Here is a 15,630-nt window from a genome sequence, read left to right as displayed (position 1 = left end):
GCAGTCACGGGCGGGAGCAGAGCTTTCTGCTGAGCATCTCCAACGCGCCGGGCGGGACTTGGGACTGTCATTAGATTTCAAAAGGTCAACTAAACCTTCAGAAGTGCTCATCTCTACAGTTCTCAGGAGAAGCCTAACCCAAACTTCTGCCTGCGGCTCCACTGCACCAGCGAGGGGACGCAGGACACTTGGAGCAAGGGGTGCATTCCTCTCGGGGGGTGCCTGGCCTGCACCACTTGGGAGGCTGCACAACCCCCCGAGAGGACGGACCTGTGCTGAGGTGGGTCACCTCGCCTGGCTCCCTGAGGGGCCATCCACCTCTGTTCCAAGGAAAGCTGATGGGAACCCAAAGGGCTGGGAGAGCAGAACTTCACTCTGCCCTGTGCCATCCCACCTCCTGGAGGAGCAGGAGGCAGGGAGAGGCAGCCAGGCTGCCCAACCTCCGGGAGGTTTTGGGGGCAGCCAGAAGGCAACCCCGCTTCGACCTGGGAGGGGAGGCACCCCGAGCCAAGGCTGCCATGCCTCACATGCCTGGGCAGTGACATCTGCGGCTCCAGAAGCCATGGCAACGTGCAGGGAGCAGCCTGGTGGCAGAGTCGGCCTGGGAAACCTAAAGCAGCACTGACACCTTCAGGAAGGGGAGACGAAGCTCAACACCAGCCCCGGCTTGTCTTTTCCCTGCGCTGTGTGCCCTGCGGGGCTCAGAGCCTACTTGGCAGGAGGTTCCTGCTTGAGCTGGCTCCTGCGATCCAGCTTGCTCATGACCTGCGTGATGTCCACGGTCGTGGCGGCTTCTCTGGCTTTGGCCTCTTCCTCCTGCTGCCTCAGGAGGATCGGGCTGGGGCTGGAGCGGAGGTGGCGGCGTCCGAACGTGAAAGTGGAGCTGTGCAGAGGGTGACAGAAAGCAGCAGGGCGTTACTGAAAAGGCACCAAAAATTCATGTCTGGTAAGTAAACTTACCAGGAGGGCAAACTCAGACACGGAGATGGACACTGTCACCCACAAAACAAGGAAGCACGAATGCCCACAAGGTGGTTTAAAGCACAACTCAGTGACTCAGTGTCACACATCAGCTCCAGAACTCCTGAAAACATCAGGTCAGTCCTGGTCCTGGTCCTTGTGAGGGACTCCAGGGCGAGGAGATGACCAGTGTATTCATTACTCCTTTTCTTGTAAGTATTTGCATGTAACAACACTCAGCACGAAGTCAAACAACTGCCATCCATGGAATTTCTTCTGGTGTCCTCAGGACACCGATGCAGGTTTTTCAAATGTCTGTGATACCCCCAAAAAACAGTCGCTACCCGCTTCAGCAAAGCCATAACTGGCAGCAGTGGGATCAAGTGTTAAGCTGCTCCTGGATGAGGCAAAAACTCTTTAGCTTATCAAGTGTTCTGTCCCCAGAGCAGGCACTGACAAACACGAAGGTAGTCTCCAGGGGTCAACCAGCACCTGCCAGCACTCGTGTGACGTGTGGCTCGGGGAAAAACTAACCAAACTCCCAGCAAGTCAGCAAGAGGGGTTTTTTTCACTGACTTGAAATGGGATTTAGATGAAACAATGGTGTGAAAGTCCATGATTCCTCTTTCTTGCTTGCTAGGTTGGCAAGTGGAAGAGGAACAGAGAAAGCAGCACACCACCCACCCCGGCTCTGACATTGCACGCTCAGCTTGAGGAAGTAACTCCAGTTCAAATGGCCTAATTTTGCTACCCAAGCTTCATCTTGGTCTGGAGAAAGCCCTCTCAGAGCTGAGCAAAACCTGTGGAGGACCCTGCGGTGGCTCCGTGTTTCCTCTGGCAGCCGGTGTTTCATGGGCAGGAGTTTTCCCACGGCTGGGACACAGCACTCCCTCCTTCTAGGAAAGGAGCCACGACTAATTCAAAGATCACAGCCTTCCTAAACAGACCCAACGGACAAGGCAGCTAAGCAATCGTCGAGTCAATTCACAAGCCACTTTCCAAAAGGCTCACAAATAAACAGCATAATCAGGCTAAAAGCAAGGCATCTTTTTAGAAAAAAAATTTACTTAATTAAATGAACATCTAAATCATAGTAATTTTGCCTGCAACTCAGGCCTTTTCTACCCTTGCTACAACAAGAAAAACAAACCCCACAATTACACCCAGTTTCACTTGCCTTTTTTTGACAGTCTCTTGCGGCACAATAGCCTTGGCCAGCATTTCCTTGTATACTGGAGACTTTAAATAACGGCCATAGGAGTCCTACTAGGAGGAAAAAAGAGGAACTGGTAGTTATGGGCTGCAAACACCCTTATTAAAACCATCACCAAATACAGCTGCTCAGGAGCCAGAGAGGCTGGGAACCCAGCAGCCCAAGGGACTTTGCATCTTTCAGGCAAATATAGCTATTTAAACCAATCACCTTGCACCTTGGTGTAAAATTCCCAGCATTTTCCATCTCACAGTAAAGCTTCCCAGGTAAGATCCAGACCAAAAGGTCTGAGATGAGCTCTTGATACAAATCTCATGCGGTAATACCACAATTGCTACTGCTTTTCCCATCCACTGCTGAAATTCAGTTGGATATGACCATCCCACCACAGGGATACCTGATGCAGCACATGGAGCGGTACTGAGTGAAGTTAAAAGATTTGTTTGAGCTTTGGATGAGCCGGTGACCAAGCTGGTATTAGCAAGTAGGACTTCCAGTAGACACTTGACCTCCACCACCCCGGTGACACGCTGCTTTAGAGGGAAGAAGCAGCAAAATACAAAAGCCTGAACCACTGCCTGCTAAAGTCAGCAAATTTGAGGGATTTTCAAATAAAGGCCACAAGGCACGGAAAAGCCCGAAGAAACTGGAATGCCCCTAAGGCTTTGGAAACAAATACCAAACCTTTTTCATCAGCATGTAAATGTGGGTCTGAGCAGCATCTAAAACATAGCGATGAGGGTGCTTGAGGCCTTTGACGGTGATGCCCATCGTGGTGCCATCAATGTTGATCCAGCGCCTTGCTCCTGGAGCCAGGAAGAGCCTGCGAGGAGAAAAGATCAACAGTGCTGTCAGCAACAAGAGAATTCCTGGAGTTTCCCCTCTCTACGCATGAAAGGTCCCCAGTACAATTTGCTGTCCTGATCTTGGGCAATCAATCTCCTCCTCAATAAAAGCTGCACTCATCTCCTCTTGCACTGTTAACACATAATATAAAGCAACTTTTAGCCCACTGGAAGTGAAAAAGGGTCTCTTCTCCTGTCAGTCCCAAGATCTTTGCTACTCCACTCCTCTATTTAAATTGCAGGCTAAAACCTAAATTTAATAACAGAGAGGAAAAGTATATAAAAAAACAATACTGATGCCTCCATATTCAGAAGCACCTTTCCAACGTGGGGACATAGGACAGGCACATGAGACAGCAGCTTACAAAGAGAAGTCTCAGGAATAAGTCACTTGGAGAAAAACGTGTGTGAGAAGGCAACAGGACTCATGTACAAAGAGTTTAAGAATGTAAAATCATCACACTCACTTGTAAATTTCTTCTGCTTTTTCTTTGACCTTAGATTGGTCTCCATACTTGAGATCCTCACAGGCTTCCCAGAAACTCAGATTCTCTCCTGCGTGGCAAGGACACAGTCAGCAGAGAGCGAGACCGAGGAAAACACAATCCCACCTACGAACTCCCAGCTGGAATTTGTTTGACATGTTGGTCCCCATTCTGAGTGCGGAGTCTCCTTGGGACCTACTCCCTTCATCGTCCTCGTAGCTCTCCGTTGGACTCGAGAGCTACGAGGATGATGAAGGGACTTGAACATCTCTTCTCAGTGGTGCTCAGCAATAGAACAAGCAATAATGGGTGTAAGCTAGAACATGGGAAGTTCCACAAAAACATGAGGAAAAACTTTTTCCCTGTGAGGGTGCTGGAGCCCTGGCCCAGGCTGCCCAGGGAGGGTGTGAAGTCTCCTGCTCTGGAGACTTTCAAACCCACCTGGATTTTTTTCGGGCCCTGGTCTGGGTCACCCTGCTCTGGCAGGGGCTTAGACTAGATCTTTCGAGGTCCCTTCCAAGCCCTCATATTCTGTGACTGTCTCTCCAATTCTTACAGGCACCTGAAAAATCCCTTTGGGACCGGGGGTAAAAACCAGCTTTCCCCTGCTCTCTGCTGGCTGACACCTGCAAGAGCGTGTGAACCCAGCCAGCTCCAGCTTCTGCGGGGAACAGGGGGGGCTCTGGGCTGTGTTTTGTGTCCTGTGCCACTAGATGGTAGCGCTCGCACTGCCTGCACAGCCACCGCTGCTTCTACCACCTGCCCCCGGAGACCTTGCCATGGCCTCAGCTCGCAGCACCTCCTGCAAAGGCAGGGGCAAAGGCAGAGACCCAGCAGAGACCCACCGCTGAACTCCTTCTTCAGGAAGAGCTGGAAGTTCTGCCGACCCTTGGGGTCCCGTATGAGCTCGCTGAAATTGAAGGCCCATCGCTCCACGCGCATTCGGGTGGGGATTTCCACTCTGCACGGGTTGAAAACAAACAGCACAGCCAGCTTCATGTGGCCCGTCTAATTGGCAGATTAATTAAAACCAAAAATGCCCTTCGCTGGAACGCCAAGAGATTTCTCAGCACTCTCTGTTTTCCAGAATGCTGTAATGAGCTCTTAAAGTCAGCCCACTAAGTAAGCTGTAATTAAACAACTTGGTACGCAGCGGGATGAGGATTTATCTGGGATTTATGCTGCTGTCACACTGATGGCCAAGCTTTGCCGGAGGTTTGACTCAGTCCCATTCTGGAGGAGGCACTGGTTGTTGGCCAAAGCTTTGTTTTTCACCAAGGCATTCTGTGAAGGTATCCTTTGGGGCTGTCTAATGGGATATTAGCACTCTAACAGGATTGCTGGTCTCAAATGAGAACCACCAATGTGTGGTATGCTTCAAGCCCAGAGATGTCGCTGTATAATTAGCAAATCCTATTTGACTGGAAAACCAAGGGAGACCTCAGAGAAGAGATGGACCAGTATGTGCCTCCAATCCAAACTCTCTCCTAAGAAAGCAGCCCGAGGTTTGTGCAAAGACCAAGGGCCAGCAGCAGAACCCTGAATTGCTACGCCACTGGCAGCACCTAATTTAGAAAGGTTAACACTAACTCAAGTGCTACACCTGAACATGACATTTCATGGTGACATTCCATTCCTGTGCTAGTAATGGTGGAATTCACTCACGAAAGGGGAGGATTAGCTGGGCTGAGTGCACGCTCTCATCACCAGTTAAGGAATTTCTGCAATGCTAAGGAAGGCTTCACGTGAAGAAGATGATGCTGAAAGTTCAGCATGACTACTCCCAAGAGACAGTTTCTTTAGCACGGCCAACCTGTGTCAGAAAGGGAGCGCTTCCCTGCTCATGACCAGAGACCAGGTACCATGACAAAATCAGCCGTTCCCTTTTCTGATTTCTATCAGCGTAAAGGTCAGTGTAAGCACCAAGCTGACAATACATACAGTTTTGCATTGAGATCCCAGAACTCAGGGTCATCTGTTACCCAGGGGTTGCTGGGGAGACATCCGGACAGGATAGGATCACTGGAGAGGAACTGCTCAGAGTATTTCACAAGCCTGCAGGTAAATCCAACACAACCAAAACATTACTTTGCAAGAAGAATTGCAGCCACCCTCATCACAATCAAATCAATGGTTGCACAGATTACAGGTTATCTTCAGAAGTACAGCCCTACCAGCACGGGGATCTGGAATACAGCCCCTGCCCTACTAGAAAAATTGATTCATTAATCATAGAATGGTTTAGGTCAGCGATCATCTAATCCAACCTCCCTGCCATGGGCAGGGACGCCTCTCAACTAGACTAGCTCAGTTAATCTTTTCCATTTCCCAAACATCTTGTGGTTGTCTTTCAAAGTAGCGATTTTGCCAGCTCAAGTGCTGGGAGATACAAGTCTCTCTTCTGTCAACTCTTTTCACCTCTTCATTTCAAGGAGGTGGGACTAAGCCCCTAAATGGCTTCTGTCTCCTTCTCCAGCCAGCTGGCAAAGGCCCAATCCCACGCCACAAGCTGCAGAGAGAAAAGTGCCAGAGAAGAGGAAAGCAAGTGCTGTTTCCATTCAGAGTGGGTTCTCCTCAGCCTTCCCACGGGGCATAGGAGAGCCCGGGGAGCTCCAGGAGAGGTTAGGGAGTGCTGAGGGCACGTCCCAGCTTCTCCTTCCCTCCACTCACCCACCGCACAGATCGTTCCTCTGCAAATGCCTCTGAGGGCTTGGCACCAAGCAAAAATGTCTCTATCCTAGCAGGAACCAGACAAACACTTCTCCTACCTTCTAAGCTGGCCAGACTTGTAATTGCAACCCATTTCACTAATGTCCTTGAATTTTAGCTTTCTCCTCCCTTTTTGATTCTTGAAAAAAATCATCTGGTTTCTGCATTTAAAATTCCTTCCAGGCCAAAGTGCTTTCATGTGCTCAAGGCTGGGAGTGCACTGTCCAAGGGCCCGTTGCTGGCAGGCACCGTGGCATAGATCCTACAATTGCACAATGCTGCTGCACAGAGCATACCGCAGCTTGGGCACAGAAGTACTCGATCCTACCCTCTCAGTGGAAATGCCGAGACATTCAGCACCTGCATAATTCACTCCAATTCATATATGCTAAGCAAGCCACAAATCTAAACCTGTCAACTCATGTAACGTTGCTCTGTCCTTTTAATGATTAATACTTTGCAGTTCCTCCTAAATCAATGCGATGCTCTGATGCATGCTCACTATCCAGTTGCTGCTCATATCCTCATCAATAATTCCGTTTGGGCCCAATCCTGCAGCTGAGGTGGAGATCCAACTTGCCTGAGGATTTTTTGATCTAGGTGATAGGCATTATCGCATCAGAAGACTAGAACCAATGAGTCAAAAGCTCCATTGCCAAACAGTTAAGCACCACAAAATTCCTGGAAGGTAGCCAGGTGTCCCCCTGCTCATGGCTTGGAAAACTGAGGCAGGAGATTTTTAAGTGAGCTGGGAATCAGTGACAGGTGAAATGAGCAGAACTGCTGGTGCCTTGCAAGCCGTGGTTCTCAGGAGACAGCACTGCTTCCCAGATTCTTCCTGCCATTCCATCCATCCACAGCTGTCTTCTCCCAGGGACCAGACCTGAGCACCTTGTTTATCTTTGATTTGATACAGATCTCTGGGCGGTGATGACTCCATAAAACAGACTGGTGGCGCGCACTGCACCTCTAGGCAACTGGCCAGCACCTACGATTCCAGGTAAGAAATGCCTGTGGCAAACACTAATAGCAAACGCTAGGACTGGGAGCTCTGCGCTTACTTGGCTTCCTCAAGAATCTGATCAGGAAACGCTTCCACTGAGAACAGGAATTGCTAATTAATTGCTTGGATGTTCACAGAGAGGTGTGTGTTCCTTTGTAATACAGAACAACTGGAGACTATCCCAGCTCTGCAGCCTTCTGGGGAGCATCACAATACGAGCAAGAACTCTCACTGGGGCTGAATCCAGCCTGGCAGGCTGGGGACCAGGGACAGGGGGGGCAGCCTGTGTCTGCTGAGTTACTCAGCCCACATGGGAACAGGCACAGGACAGACGCTGCCTCATCCTCACACAGCAGCCTCCACGCAGCTGCCTTTCCACGCTGCAGAGCTGCGAGTCCCACCCATCACTGACCAGCCTGACCATCTCTTGGCTCCAGAGAATCCCAACGGAGAGGCTGGTGCTGCTCTGCAGACATTCACAGTACAGCTCTCCTTAGCTCCAAGGAAACCTTTCTGTCATGGCTGGGATTGATCCCTCCTGCGCCTTGTGCCTCCTGGTCCAGGCAAAGCACCACCCCAAGAGCACGAACAGCACCGCGTGGGGCCACATCGACTGCCCTGACTGAGTCACCAGCTGCCAGGGCAGATAGCTTTATCATCTCATTAGGAGATAAGCACTGAAGACTAATGAATGTGTGAACAGAAGGAAATCAGAACTTACCCTCCGAGAGAGACAGAAGATTTCACTCTGGACTTCATGATGGCCAGCTGATAGTACATGATCTGAGAGGGATCAGACATGTCCACAGTCAGGAACACAGAGATGTGAAGACAAGCCTATCTACATCTGAAGCTCAAACCCTCTCCCAAGTAGCGAGGCTAACTACAACAGGGACTGCTTCTGCCCGAATTATTGGGGGTCCAAGCAATCAGAAAATCCCTTAAACTCCCTTAGTAAAATGGCGGTTTTCATTGAAGTTATTTCAAATGTCAGAAGAGCATTTTGCAATGTGCAAGTAATTAAAACGTCCTCCCCATGCTATATAAAAAATTGGATAAGAGCCACCATTCTAGGCACCTATAAATGCTCTGGATAATTTAGCATGTAATTATCATTGATCCTTGGCTGTCTCTAAACTGGCGCCACTGGATGTATCTCCTACGATTTCCCCACCACTAATTTTGATCTATTGGATTTTAGCCCCCGTGTCTGTCCTTGCTTGAGCTTTCCCATCAGTGGGGGAGCTGCTGGCGGTGGGAGGTGCAGAGGCAGGAAATGTCCTGAAAGTGCATTGACCAAAAAGCTCCATGGGGCAGAAACTGCCAGCCAAACTCTGGCATTCTTCAAACTGCTCAGCTCCTGCTATCGAGCCTTACTACGTAAGCAACACAGACCAGAAACGAGGGAATTACTCCTTACCTCTCTCCTATAAATATCCATAGTTTTCTTCTGTAAAATAAAGAAACAAAACCCATTAAAAGTTGGGGTAGGTGCTTTCACTCGTCGTTTTCGAGACATGAAAACACTGTTGCGGGGCTGCCGTTGTGCAGCGCTCTCCAATTAATTCTCATTACAATTAAAATCAAACACAGCAGCTCAGCTAATCAGTGTATCATCAAAGCTAAGAGCATCCACACACCGTAAATCGTTCCATTAGCTGTATTTACTGTTTAGCATTGCTCCTTCCATCACAGCCTGCCTGTGTGCCTTCAATTAAGGGGTTATTCTAATGGAGCTAAAATAGATTCGTTTACGAGACACAGATTAGATCATTCAATATTAGCTAAAGGAGACAGGAACCAACACATTGCAAAATATAAACACCACAATTAAAAGCCTCAGGAGCAGTATCTGCTGCGCAAAGGGTGCTTACCTTGTGATTTGAATAACTCAGACTATGTTACATGTCACCCGCAAATGAGCGAGCAATTGAAGTCAAGAAATTAACTGCAGGGTGTTTATTCATACAGCCTCCTTTGAAGCGCAGTTACTTCGTGTGAAGTAAACTTCAGGAGGGAGAAGGGAAGACAGGCTAAGTCAGGGATGCTCCTCGCAAGCCTTTAAAGGCTTATACAGGGTTTCAGTTCTGCATCTTCCTTTTAAGCCAACAGAAGTCGTGCCGCTAATCGCCGGCCCACAATTCCCCTATGGAGCTCACTCCGGGACAGACACGGGTCTGTCGAGTGCCCTGGGGAAGTGGAGTTTGTGAGCGATGAGGGATGAAGCATCTGGTATTGAATGCCACAGGCAGCCGGCTTCTCCCAGCAGAACCTGCAGCCCGAGCTGCCCCTGTTTTGGGAAAGCCCCTCTCCCAGGGCTGCTCTGTAAGGGGACCATCACGAGGATACTGGTGCAGATTTGCTCTGTGTTTTAACCATCATCACTAGTCCTGCTCAGGAGGGAGAAACTGTTCCATATATGGAAGAAGAGCATATATTCTGATGAAACTTGGTTGGTTTTGAGAGGGCACACTCACCACTTCAGCAGCAGAAGGCAGAGATGCCGCAGATCTGTCAGTCTGTACAGCACTACTGTGAAGCCAGCCCATCTGATCCTAATGCAAACCTCGCCTGGCCAGCACAGGACTAACAGAAATCCTCGCTGCAGCATTGCAAGGGGAAGAAGCTTTTTCTGCTGGAATGCTCTGAATGACTGCAGCACACATCATCTCAGCGGGGACAAACAGGAAAGCAAACAGCAGCCGCACCAGCAGTGACACTCTGCTGGCCACACACAAGAAATTGCACGTGAGAGGGTCAGAGCTGACAGATCAAGGGGGAGAAGAAGCTCTTGGACAAGAGAACCATTGGTCACAGGGCCGCACAGCCTCCCTTGCTGATTCAAAGGCTCCTGGGACACGTTACAAAGGACAGAGGACACACAGACTAAGGAAAAGGTTTTCACCCTTCTCTGCTCTGAGCTGCGCCCCTGATGCCAGGCCAGCTTCCATGCAGACACCACTTCTTCCCCCCATTTCTACAGTGTCATCATTGTTTCAGGTAGACCGTAGAAACGGAAGGCTAAATAAAAAAAATCACCTGCTCGTGCAGAGAAATTTGCTGTATTTACCATCATAGAAGTGTCCCCTTTAGAGAATTTTGTTTCTGTTTCAGGCCAGCCATTTCCTGCACAAGAGGAGTTCCCCATCTCCTTGGGGAACCCTAGATACAAACCAGGCCCTGTCAGATTTCCATGTGCCAGCTGAACCCTTCCATTAGATGGAAGTTAAGTGCGGCTACGGCGTTTAGGAGAATCACCACATTTCAAGCACTAGATGGCTTTAAAAGGCCCCTCATTTCCTCCTCTGGTTTGTCAAGTGGGGCCTCACACAGGCTTGGTGCAGTGGGGTGAGGAGAGGTGGGTGCTGGCTTAGTGGCTCGAAGGCAGCTCACGTGGTGGTAAAGTTGTGTTATCTTCTGCAGGGGCCTTAGAGGCAGGCAGCACACCACACACACACGAGACAAACAGCTGGTAGGAGAGAGAAAAAGAATACAGTCAGTTAAATGTTATATAGAGCAAAGAAAGGCATGAATGAAAATGCCACCACAACAGGAAAATTATATGTGGGTGAGCAAAAATTAAAGCTAATGCCATGTTTGCAAATAAGGGAAGGATGCCAGCTATTCCACCCCAGAGCCGCACAGCATTTCTTCTCCCTTTCTCCCATGACCAGTTTCCAGCTTCACTGCTGGTACAAGGGACCCTGAATACTTCTCATATCCTACTGAACTCTGTCAGCACCATCCCACCCATCCTTACCCCCTGCTCCTGACAGCAGGAACGCCAAAGTACCCTGCACAACCCATCCACCCTCCCTCTTTTGGAAGGAAGTAATACTTGGAACAAAGGACTTATTTCTTATAATGAGATTAATTTTGCAATGCCCTTAATGAGTGACTTATCACAATTACCGCGGATAAGCTCCCAGCCCTGCAGGCTTCAAATCAAAATGGCAATTAGTGAGAGACCTCGGTCTCTCTCAGGCAAGTCCCATGTGCTGTTAAACATCCTCCTCCCGGACACACAGGAGTGACATTTGGGGACCCTGCGTGACCTCATCATGGCCCACTGCCACCCGCCAAGCGCTCCCCACATGCAGGCAGATGCCACAGAGCTCGGACGGCAGCCAGGACCTGCTCAAGAGCCTCGTGCCTGGAACCCATCCACAAGGCTGAAGCCACCAGAGCCGAAGCATCTGCTGGTTTCCAGCTAACCATTCTCCCGGACCTCCTCTGCTCTCAGCGTGGGTCTTCCTGACCACAGTGTGGAGATAACAGGCACTATGCTTTTGCCCATCTGGCCACCATTCAAAGTTTACAGAGGCCACAAACAGCTGGACAACAGCTCGTGCGTGTGCCCACATGGGACTCAGAGTGAAGAACAAGCAAAGCCACTGCTCTCCAGAGCTCCTTTTGGGTCAAGGCGCTGCAAATCATGCCCACGCTCTGTCCTGACACCACAGTGCTCCCTGTCTGTGCGCAGACCTCAGCGAGCTGCGAGGACAACTGTGGGGATGGTGCCCAGAGCACCAGTCGTCAGGCACAGCACAGTGCCAGCACCGCTCAGCCTCCCTCCAGAGATCACTTTCTTGCAGCCGGAGCAAAAACCTGTGGGCAGAGCTTCTCATCAGAGTTTAGTTTGCCACTAAACTGGCAAACAGCACACTGGCACGCACACAGCTCTGTTTCTGCACACATGAACACCTCTTCTCAGCTGCAGATGTGAGCCTTCCCCTACATGCAAGCCAGCTGGGAGCCCTGCATGCCAGAGGCAGATTCTGAGTCTAGTACAAAAGCATCTCAACAGACTTCTCCACTGCACTGCTGCTTCCAGCCCAACAGCTGGAGCTCAGATCTGTGACAGCCCATACGCCTGGTTTTGTTCGAATTGCCGGTTTTCCAAACCTTGTTTATCTGCTTCTCACCCTGTTATTTCAAAAAAAGTGATGGATGCAGCAGGAGTCACAAACTTTTTCACTGTGAGGGTGACAAAGCCCTGGCCCAGGCTGCCCAGGGAGGTTGTGGAGTCTCCTTCTCTGGAGACATTCAAAACCTGCCTGGACGCGTTCCTGTGCGATCTGCTGTAGGTGACCCTGCTCTGGCCGGGGGGCTGAACTAGAGGATCTTTTGAGGTCCCTTCCAGCACCTAACATTCTGTGGTTCTGTGATTTATCAGGCAGCCAGACTGACAGAGAGTTACAAAATAAAAGGCCAGCAAGGGTCACAATGATCAGTGGCCGATTTGCCGCACAGGAGCCAGGGCCCTTCATTCAGTGGTCCCTGAACCCAGCACAGTGACTGCTGGCTAAGCTAAAGCACCTTCCCAAGAGACTGTCTGGTTACAAAAGGCCAAAAGCCGAGTGTGTCCCTGCAGGCGAGGCAGCGGGCTCTGGCAGTTGCCTGGTAACTCTCTAAGCAGCAGAGGCTCTATCAGGAGCCTGACACTTGGGCAACAAAAGGCTAAAGCATCCCTTAATGAGCCGTTCAATGGATGGCTCCTTCTGCCTTACTCCTCCTGCCCAACTACAGCTCCTAACTCTTTATAACCCCGAGGGATGCCCATGGCTCAGTAATAAAAGTCGCCTTCAAACAAGTGCGGGCACCTGTTTATCCCCGGAGGACTCTACCAGTTAGGGAGGCAGCAGCCCACCAAAGGGTCTGAGGCAAGTGAAGGAGATGTTCAAGCCAATATCAACTTCAAAGAAGCCATTTTGATGTCAGAAATTAATTACTGCCAGGAATATTTTCTTTCTCAGCTGTCAAGACAACTAATTGGCCCACAAAGTGAAGCTAGATTGAGCAGGAAGAGAGACACAAAACAAATAAGTGGGTGCTGGATTCAGGTTTACAAATTTAAAATCTCCTTCCACGTCAGCTGTAAAGCTGTGGGTGGGAAGTTGGCTTACTCCTCTTTACTATCCCTCTCTCTTTCCACTGCTCCTTTTCTCTAAAAAGAAAAAAAAAAAAAGAAAAGAAAAAAGCTTTCAGCAGCTGCTACTTAGAGCAAGGAAGAATAAAATACACCCCGACCCTACATTTTGCTCATTTTCAGTCTCTATAGCAACAGAACACAGTTGGCCAGAGCAATTATCCTGCCTCTGCCTGTTGAGATGTTTAAAAGCTGTTACAAAAATGAAAAGTTGTGGGAATACAGCAAGCGTGATCACAGTGCCATTTGCATTTAATTGCCGAGAGGCTCTTTGACTTCATGTCCAAATGAACACCATTAAGCGCACAGATACAGGATCACTTAAAAGGAATGATGGAGAAGGGCAGCTCCAGCTCCTTATCCACTGACAGCTTTTGTCTTATTGTGGATTCTGAGCCAATCCCACCCAGTTTAGCCTCCATGGTCTCAGTTCGTTTTGTTTCTTTATGGTCTAGCTATACAATCCACATTTTTAGGCAACATTTTGTCTCCTATCCACCACACCAAGTTCTCCGTTTTCTTGATCCATACTACCCTTGTGGAGGTATTTTGTCATTTTATATTAAATCTGATCTTTCCTCTGATCCTTTACACCCCACAACCCCACACAGTTTATTCAGCACTAATTAAAAGGCAGCAACGAGCACCTGGAGACAGAGGATTCCTTAGTTTGGTTTCACCAGCAAAGAAAACATGTCCCGTAGCAAGACACTCACACTCACTGATGTGGCAAGAAAGCTGACAAAGTATTTTCAAGCCAAAAGAAACTGCCAAAGCTTATTTTGAGGGCCCCACCCCCAGGACAATGAGATGGCTTCAACCTCTGGCCTGTTGGGCTGTCACAGCTGAGCTGACTCACTCACTCGCCGTGCCTAAAAAACCACAGTCCCAGGGATGTTGTCTGCGTCCTCCCAGCCCAAGTTAGTAGGCGTGGAAAAAAAAAAAAAACCACCACAAAAAAACCCAACCAAACAAAACCCCCAACGTGTCTCACCTGGTTTACCTTATTTTCATTAGGATCTGTTGCGCGGTCTAATCCATACTCTAGAGCGTCTAGCATGCCCGGCTGTTATGAACGAGAAACAACAATAGTTTTGTATCGCAGTTGTTTCAAAGCCTGTGGCTCACACAAATGCACAAGGAGACCCTCGAGCCCTGAAGGGCTCCCCTGCCAGCAGCTCCCAGCCAGCAGCGCCCTGGGGGAGCGCTGCCCCCAAATCTGGGAATGCTGGACCTCCCTCCCTCGCACCTTTGAGGGCGACCAAGGAGAAAGGTGTGCCTGGGCTGACCCCTGCCCTGACAAGAAATGACAAGGTGCCCAGCCCAGAGGCCCTCAGCATGTTGGAGTTCATCCCAGGGGCCTGCAGGGAAGACACCCCCGAGGCAGCAGAGCTACACGCCAACATCCTCTACTCACAGGAGTTCGGTTCACAAGCCAGTAGGCTCTCTCCTGGCAGTCCAGGGCGTACCTGTCCGCCTTCTTCCGCTCCTTCCCTGCCCTGTGAAGCCAAAAACAGGATTTGACTCTACCAGGGGAATTTCTGAATTTTGTTCTCCTAAAGCCAGTGAGATGAGAAAGGGGACACACCTCCCGTCTCCCCTGTCCCACACGTGCCAGTCTGGCTGCGGGATGCTCTGGTGGAGCCCCCTGACCACACCTCACCCCAACTAATTCTGGGCTGCAGACCATGCTGTTCACATGGCCACCCGTGACTACAGTTTTCGAGAAATCATCCTCCTCCTGAGCTCAGCAGGGAGCAGACACATCCTCTTTTGATTAGACAGACGGCCCTTTGGTAGTTTTACACCAACAGCCCGCTACTCGCGGTCAGCTCTGCTACCTCATGTTTATCCATCTCTGACGTCCCTGGGCAGTATTTGAGGACTGTCACACTGAGATACATCCTGGACATGTCTCGTCCCTGTCTCCCAGTAAAGGGGGTATTTCTCACAGAAATTATTTGGGAACGGTACCAAGCAGTGTTCCCAGGCACGAAAACGCAAATCACCTCTACTATTAAATAGAAGAGGCACTAGCAAGGTTTGGGTTTGAACCAACTAATTCTTTCCCAGACAAGCCTTGGTTGCAATTTGGGACTTTGCATGGGCAAGGGAGCATTCCCAAAAGGCTGTTTGCATGTGGCCACCCCGCTGTGGTTAACAAGGCTGCTCCGCACCAGTCTGCCCCAGCACCACCATCAAACAGCCTCAGACGTGTTTAATCTGCCGGTTCAGACACGGTCTCGGTACCTAACTTTAAAACTGCATTTGGCATCTCTTAGCCCAAGTCTGACCTCAATTTACAAGAACAACAGTCTCGTGTTTAATGAGACAGTTATCTGATGAGCTGTGCTCTGATGACTTGGCTGCCATCCCAGTGAAGACAGAACCGCTGCTGAACAGCAAAGGCAGTGCCTGCCCTGCTGGGAGGTAAGAAAGGTAAAAGGAATCCACAGAAGTAGGCAAGTTCCTATCTCCAAAGGAGT

General features: G+C 49.8%; 1 protein-coding gene across 1 annotated transcript in view; it reads right to left on the bottom strand.

Annotated features, from left to right (window-relative positions):
• Window positions 1-708: 708 nt before the first annotated feature.
• The window catches only part of RGS9 (regulator of G-protein signaling 9), a gene marked incomplete at its 5' end in the record, with an annotated part of 20,527 nt that continues 5,605 nt past the window's right edge, over window positions 709-15,630 (bottom strand). The window contains 10 exons of the mRNA XM_009872113.1: window positions 709-883; window positions 2,138-2,223; window positions 2,858-2,996; window positions 3,486-3,573; window positions 4,349-4,464; window positions 5,445-5,558; window positions 7,937-7,998; window positions 8,636-8,665; window positions 14,148-14,210; window positions 14,562-14,643. Of these exons, the coding sequence (XP_009870415.1) occupies window positions 709-883; window positions 2,138-2,223; window positions 2,858-2,996; window positions 3,486-3,573; window positions 4,349-4,464; window positions 5,445-5,558; window positions 7,937-7,998; window positions 8,636-8,665; window positions 14,148-14,210; window positions 14,562-14,643 (955 nt within the window). The remainder of the gene's footprint in view (window positions 884-2,137; window positions 2,224-2,857; window positions 2,997-3,485; window positions 3,574-4,348; window positions 4,465-5,444; window positions 5,559-7,936; window positions 7,999-8,635; window positions 8,666-14,147; window positions 14,211-14,561; window positions 14,644-15,630) is intronic.

The sequence above is a fragment of the Apaloderma vittatum genome, unplaced genomic scaffold (assembly GCF_000703405.1).
Source record: "Apaloderma vittatum isolate BGI_N311 unplaced genomic scaffold, ASM70340v1 scaffold12246, whole genome shotgun sequence".
Taxonomy (NCBI): Eukaryota; Metazoa; Chordata; class Aves; order Trogoniformes; family Trogonidae; genus Apaloderma; species Apaloderma vittatum.
Note: the sequence above shows the minus strand (reverse complement) of the source record. Positions and strands in the feature narration are given on the sequence as shown.